The sequence below is a fragment of the Quercus suber genome, unplaced genomic scaffold (assembly GCF_002906115.3).
Source record: "Quercus suber isolate HL8 unplaced genomic scaffold, Cork oak 2.0 scaffold_46, whole genome shotgun sequence".
NCBI classification, from domain to species: domain Eukaryota; kingdom Viridiplantae; phylum Streptophyta; class Magnoliopsida; order Fagales; family Fagaceae; genus Quercus; species Quercus suber.
The window spans coordinates 1,060,367-1,066,860 of NW_027069511.1; the positions used below are offsets into that span (position 1 = coordinate 1,060,367).

Sequence of the window (6,494 nt, forward strand, 5' to 3'; positions counted from 1 at the left end):
ATAAAACATTTGTGTAAACTCTGTAGATGACTCATTGTTGCATTCTACAACGATTTAAAAACTCCTAACTTCCTCTACATGAATCCCTTCATGAACACTCCGTGTTAATAACTAGCACCAATGATGGGCTCCAAGTTACCATTTTAGAGTTTGAAACTGCAATAAACTTCATTGGGATGAGGGCTCTGGGGTTTCAAGCTTTAATCAAATAATTAAAGTGACGAGAATATGGATTTTCATACTCAAGAGTTCACAAAATGAAGGCATGATTTTTCTCTTTGTTTAACACAGGGTATTTGACTCTCTTCACCTTTGAAAAGTCATGTTTATAAGTGTTATAAGCATGGTTTTAAAAACCGATACTGTGAAAGAACCGGAAAAGGAACTAAATACCAGTTTTATGGTCGGACTGGGGTCCGATCGATGGTCTAACCAATGACGCCATAAATAATTTAATTTTTATTTATTTAAATTATATAAATAATTAATAATTTTTTAATATACTAAAAGTCTAAAACTAACAAACCAATAGTAACAAATATGTTCACTGATTATTCACTATAAAACAAAGAGAAGATAGTAACAAATATATTAATTAGACTCATATTTCACTAATGCTTATAAATCAATAGTAACAGACTAATATCCTAAGTGAATCACTCATATTTCCCCACAAAAACATTGAAACAAAGAGATTATATAATATATACCTTTATTTCAATCGGTAGTTATAATGAACAAACACATGATCATTAAGTCGTTGATGCTCCAATCTATTTCTTCTTTTGGTATGTATTTGTTCAAAAACACTCCAATTCCGCTCACATCCCGAAGAGGCAGCTGTTTGGCTAAGGATCCGAATTGCAAACTTTTGTAAGGTTGAAGTACAAGATCCAAACAACTTCCACCACTCATCTAAGTTCCATATACAATACAAAACAAAAATACAATGAATCAATAAACACAGCTATACTTATCCCAAAAATATAAAAAAGAGCTATGATCTTTAAAACATATTTTCATTTTATTATTAGCTAAAGTAAACAATATCTTACCCGGCTGAGATGTCTTGGCTGATTCTTGAGCAAGTTGGGTTCCAAAAGTTTGTTCATGCTCTCAAAATAGCCTTAATTTCTCCACCAACTTCAATCGACCAGCTGAAATTTTTGATTCAATAACATCTGTCATAACAGATTGTGTCTCTAGCCTCTTATTAAGAGTGGATGAGTCATATTGGAATGCAGGATTCAACCAGTAAGCAGCAGCATGAATATTTCTATAGAATTGATTATCCCAATGATCCTTGATAATATTAACATAAGGCTCCCATAGTCTCTTCTTGTCCTTGAATTTTTTTTTTATTCCATCAATTACTCTATACATGCCATCATATACATAACCCATAGCTGGTTTTTCATTAGAATCAATAATGCACAATAAACGAATCAATGGTGACATAATATGCACAATTACATGACAATCATTCCAAAATTGATTGTCAAGAATGATTTTCACCACTGCCTTTGCTTTCTTATCTTTTGCATATCTTGATTCAACATAAAATTTGCTAGTCACCAATGCTTGTAAGTCATGCTTATGTTCCTTAAGACTCCCTAAGGCAATGAAAGTAGTAGCAAACCTAGTTGGCCCTGAACGCATAATTTCCGTCCAATTTTTTCTAGTCCTCAACCAAGCTTGCAAAGCCACATGGTTATAGATGAACACTGTGATCTTGGATGCACGCTTTGCAAGTTTAGCTATATGATCCATTTTCCCAATCTCCTTAAAAATTAGGTTTAGGCAATGTATTGCACAAGGTGACCAACTAATGTTCCTATATTTTCCACACACAATTTTTCCAACAGCTACATAATTTGCAGCATTGTCAGTGACCAAATGTACTATATTTGCAGGACCAACCCAACTAACAATTTCATCAAACAAGTTACTCAAATTAATTGCATCTTTAACCATGTCAGAAGCATCAACAGAACATATAAAAATATTTCCTTTAGGACAATAGACAAGGAAATTAATCAATGTTCTATACCTAGTATCAGTCCACCCATCAACCATTATTGCACAACCAGTGTCAGCCCAATATGATCGATAAGAATCAACAATCAATTGGACTTCTCTTTTTGCGTCTTTCAGCAGAGGCACTCGAAGGGCATGATAATTTGGGCCTCTATATCCAGGACCATAAGAAGCTACAGCATTGAACATAGGTTGATAATAACTAGAATTCACAGCATTAATTGGAATGCAAGACATCCATCTTGCTACAGACATATCAACCCTCCACTTCTTTTCTTTGCCAGCAAGCACACTTTTAATAGAAGGTTGAGCTCCTAGTGTTGTTCTAGGAGTGAAGTAATCATTAATGTCACCAACCTTTCTCTTGCCAAGATTGGATCTTGGTGGAAAACTACTAGGACCACTTCTATTTCCACTACCTAGCTCCCTACCTCTAGGAGTAATTTCTTGGACATCTTCAAATTCTGGTGAGTCTTCTAATGGCAAATAATTAGATGCTTCTTCATCCTTTTTTGTTTGTTCTTTAGATTTTAAAATTTCCTTCAAATTCTCAACCATTTGTAACCTAACATCATAAGGTGCACCTATACATATAGCCACATCTCCTTTAATTCCAGCTAGATGTCTTTTCATCCTATTGATGCCCCCTCCTTTATAACTTTTCCCACAATGTATGCATCTATAACTACTTTTTCAGTCTTTCACTACTTCAGTCACATGATCCCATGCGGGATCACATTTCGCTCTCACAGATGAAGAATTAGCATTAGACCTGGTTGTAGAAGTATGTTCATTAGATGGTACAGAGGCATACTCCATTTCACTCATCAATTTCAGACTGGCAGTAACCATTTTATCAACAAATAAATTCATCAACAAAACATACACAATCAATAGTATAAATTGTATAATACTTTGTAAACTATATTTCACAAACAATAATGCTCTGTAAATCAAATCCACAACATACACAAAATCACTAATAAACTAAAATGCTATTGTAAACTAATAATTGAAGTTACCACTTACCAGTGAAGTCACGGAAGGAGAACCTAAGATGAAGCCGATAACATGAATTGAGAATCTGAGATGAAGCTGAGAGAAATGACAAAAAAAAAAAAATATATATATATATATATAGAACAGAGAAAATTGAAATGAAAAAAAAAAAAAAAAAGAATCGAGAAAATGAAAAAGAAAAGATCATTACCTAAGTAGAAAACCCAAAACCTAGACGCTGAGAAGCAAAGAGCAGAGAGCACAGCGAGACCAAGTGACCGACCAAGAAGGAAAAAAAAGAAAAAGAAAACCTCAAATTAGTGAACTTCAGCAGTGAGAGTGTGCGGTAGAGAGCGCAGAGAGAGGTGCGTCGTGCGTGAGGGCGTGAGGCAGAGAGAGCGCAGAGAGCCTTCAGGTGAGTGAGGCAGAGAGAGCTTGAGTCTGCTTGACTGATCGTGAGATGAGAGAGTTGAGATTTGAGAGCTTGAGTGAGTGAAGGAGTGAGGCTGAGGTTGAGAGGCGTGAGTGAGATAAGAAAGTCTGAGGGTGAGGAGGACTTTAGGCTTAGGGTTAGTTTTTAGGATACCAAAACGACGTAGTTTTGCAGGAAAAGACAAAAAAACCCCCAACCGGTCATTAATCGGTTCAACCTCTGGTTTTTTCGATTCTTAAGTTGAACTGGCTAGTTTTTACTGTTTACCGGGTTTTAAGCTATTTCTGGTTTTTTTTATCATAACTGGACCAGATTTGAGGCCGGTTCCCGATCAGACCGGCCGGTCCGATCCGGTTTTTATAACTATGGTTATAAGTTTGGGTTTAAAATAGAACACTAAAACCTAATTAGAAATGAATTTGTGAAAAACAGTTTGCAAGTCTCAATTGATTGAGAGTCAATCGAGTGTCAACCAAAATTTGCGCTTCCCAAAAATTCAACATTTCTATTTCAACTTTGAAGTTGGAATGACCATATCTTATCCTAATTCAAATACAGACTGGGTCAAATTTATGTTCGTTTTGAAGCATGAATCTCTACTTTCACTCGATAATCCATACCATTATGAGGAAAAAGCTATGGATAAAAGGTCATCAACTCCACATCTTGACTATATTGAGTTTTTATTTCCTCTAAGCAAATTTTGGCCCATACTCAACCCACTTTTATACCGAAAAATTGCACCAATAAACTTGAAAATTTATTACAAGAAAATGCCATGGAATGAGCCAACACAACAATCTATGTACTTGTACAAAAAGAAATAACCTAGTATTTGCCTAGGCTTACCATAAGTTACAATGGTGCAATTCTTTTTTTTAGAAACACACGCACACACAAGGGTGAGGGAAATGAGTTCTAACACAAAAACACACCACAAACTCCACTCAAAAATTACAGTAACTTTCAAGAGAGAGTGGGACAAGTTATACTATATACAACATACTCTCTTAAGCAATATGGGACAAATTCCCATTCTTTTTTTAACAAACAAACACACACACATACACACAAGGGAGAGAAAAAGGGGTTATAACACAAAGATACCCCACAAACTCCACTCAAACCTTGATAACTTTTAAGGAAGGGAAAATGGTGCAATTCTTCATGATTATATATATATATATATATATTGGGGTTAAGTTATACTTGGTATAATTCTAAGTAATGTTACTCCACTCAATAACTCATATTGAATTCATATTTAGAAAATCCCAACATTGAATTAGATGTTCTATATTTACTTAACATGTATGTCAATTTTCATGTCAATTGTATTTTATTTACCATTTGATCAATAAACTTGTCTTTTACGCATTATTTTAAACTACAATATTTTGAATTGAAATAATTGATTAATAATATGGCAATTGATTTTTTATCACCTTGAAATTTTGCAAATATGAAGAATATAAAAAAATAATTTAATCCAATGGTAGATTTGACAAAATTTGCATCTAATTTAAAAATATTGAGTGATATAATTTTGCTTAGTAACTTGAACTCAACTATATATTTATACACCCTTGCAAAAAAATTATATATTAAGCTAACCTATTTTGTTAATCCCAAAAAAAAAAAAAATATTGAGCACATTGACTTAAGAATTCCAATAATTGGGGTTCAACAAAAAATTATATGCAAGTGATGAAGGTAATTTCTTCTTCTACTACCCCCTTGATAGGAATAGTGATTGTACGAGCACAATATTGCTAGAGCATGCGACCTTGAGAAAGTAAGGCAAGATAAGTAATTCTTAACTTCTTATTCCTTCCAATGTAGCATTGATGTTGATGAATTTTTATATAGTGAGCCTTGGAGTGGTTACTTTGTTGGTAACTTCCTTAAACCGTATGGAAGTTACAAGGTTTAGACATAACTTCTACAACTGCTATGGAAGTTAGAAGATTTAATCTTCTTTTCTATAACTGCCATTGGAAGTTGAGAGTTTAGTGAGAAGTTAGAGGATAAGCAAGGATTTCACTTATACTCCAACATAGTAGAGTGTAGTTCAAAATATAAGTCTTTTGTGTATAAATTCATTCTAAAGATATCCCAAGCAAGGAAGTGAATCTCATACCGTACTGGCTAGTACGACCGGAATATACTGTACCGGCCAGTGAACCGGTACGCTCAACCACCCTATTTCGTACCGAAAAAAATATCAGACGTACTAGCCTCGTACCGGTCGTACTGGCGAAATCCGGGTGTTTCGGCCGGTAAATGGATACCGGGCCAAAATAGGAAAAGCCTTTTTTTTTTTTTTTTTTTTTAAAAAAAAAAAAAAACAGAACCGCGAAAATGAAAAAGAAAAGAAGTAAAGAAGTGAACGTTAGTTACCAGGTGCGTGACCAACCAAGAAGGAAACCCAAAACCAGATGCCGAGAAGCCCAATACGATAGCCCAAAGGCCAAAACCCAGGTGCTTGAGGCAGAGCTCAAGCTCACTCTGTTTTCAAAAGTCAAGCTCAAGCTCACTCTGTTTTCGAAAGGAAATAAAAAAAACTCAGCTTGCGGTGAGCGTGCGCGTGACTGCGTGAGGCAGAGGGAGCCTTGAGGCAGCGAAGAGTGAGCTTGACTTTCGGCTGAGTGAGATGAGCGAGGTAGAGATGTTTGAGTCTGAGAGCTTGAGGTGAGGTGAGTGAGATGAGACTTGAGAGTTGAGATTGAGAGTGTCTGAGGGTGTGGCTGGGCTTTCGGCTTAGGGAGTTAGGGATTTAGGGTTAGTTTTTACTTTTTAGGATTTTAGAGGACCAAAACGGCATAGTTTTGCCGTAAAAGACAAAAAAATCTCCAACCGGGTATAAACCGGTTCAACCTTTGGTTTTTCCGATTGGACCTCCGGTTTTTACTGTTCAGCGGTTTTTTAATCATTTCCGGTTTTTTATCATAACCGGACCGGATTTAAGGCCGGTTCCATGTTGAACCGGTCCGACCGGCCGGTCCGGTCCAGTTTTTAAAACTAC

At 35.6% G+C, this 6,494-nt stretch overlaps 1 protein-coding gene across 1 annotated transcript; it reads right to left on the reverse strand.

Annotated features, from left to right (window-relative positions):
• Positions 1-1,116: 1,116 nt before the first annotated feature.
• On the reverse strand, positions 1,117-2,670 carry LOC112021156 (uncharacterized). Its single transcript, XM_024053724.1, has one exon. The coding sequence runs from the start codon at positions 2,668-2,670 to the stop codon at positions 1,117-1,119; it is 1,554 nt and encodes a 517-aa protein (XP_023909492.1).
• Between the last annotated feature and the right edge of the window lie 3,824 nt (positions 2,671-6,494).

Excerpts from the sequence above, each read along its gene's own strand:
- LOC112021156 (XM_024053724.1), bottom strand. The coding sequence starts at position 2,670 with ATGAAAAGACATCTAGCTGGAATTAAAGGAGATGTGGCTATATGTATA.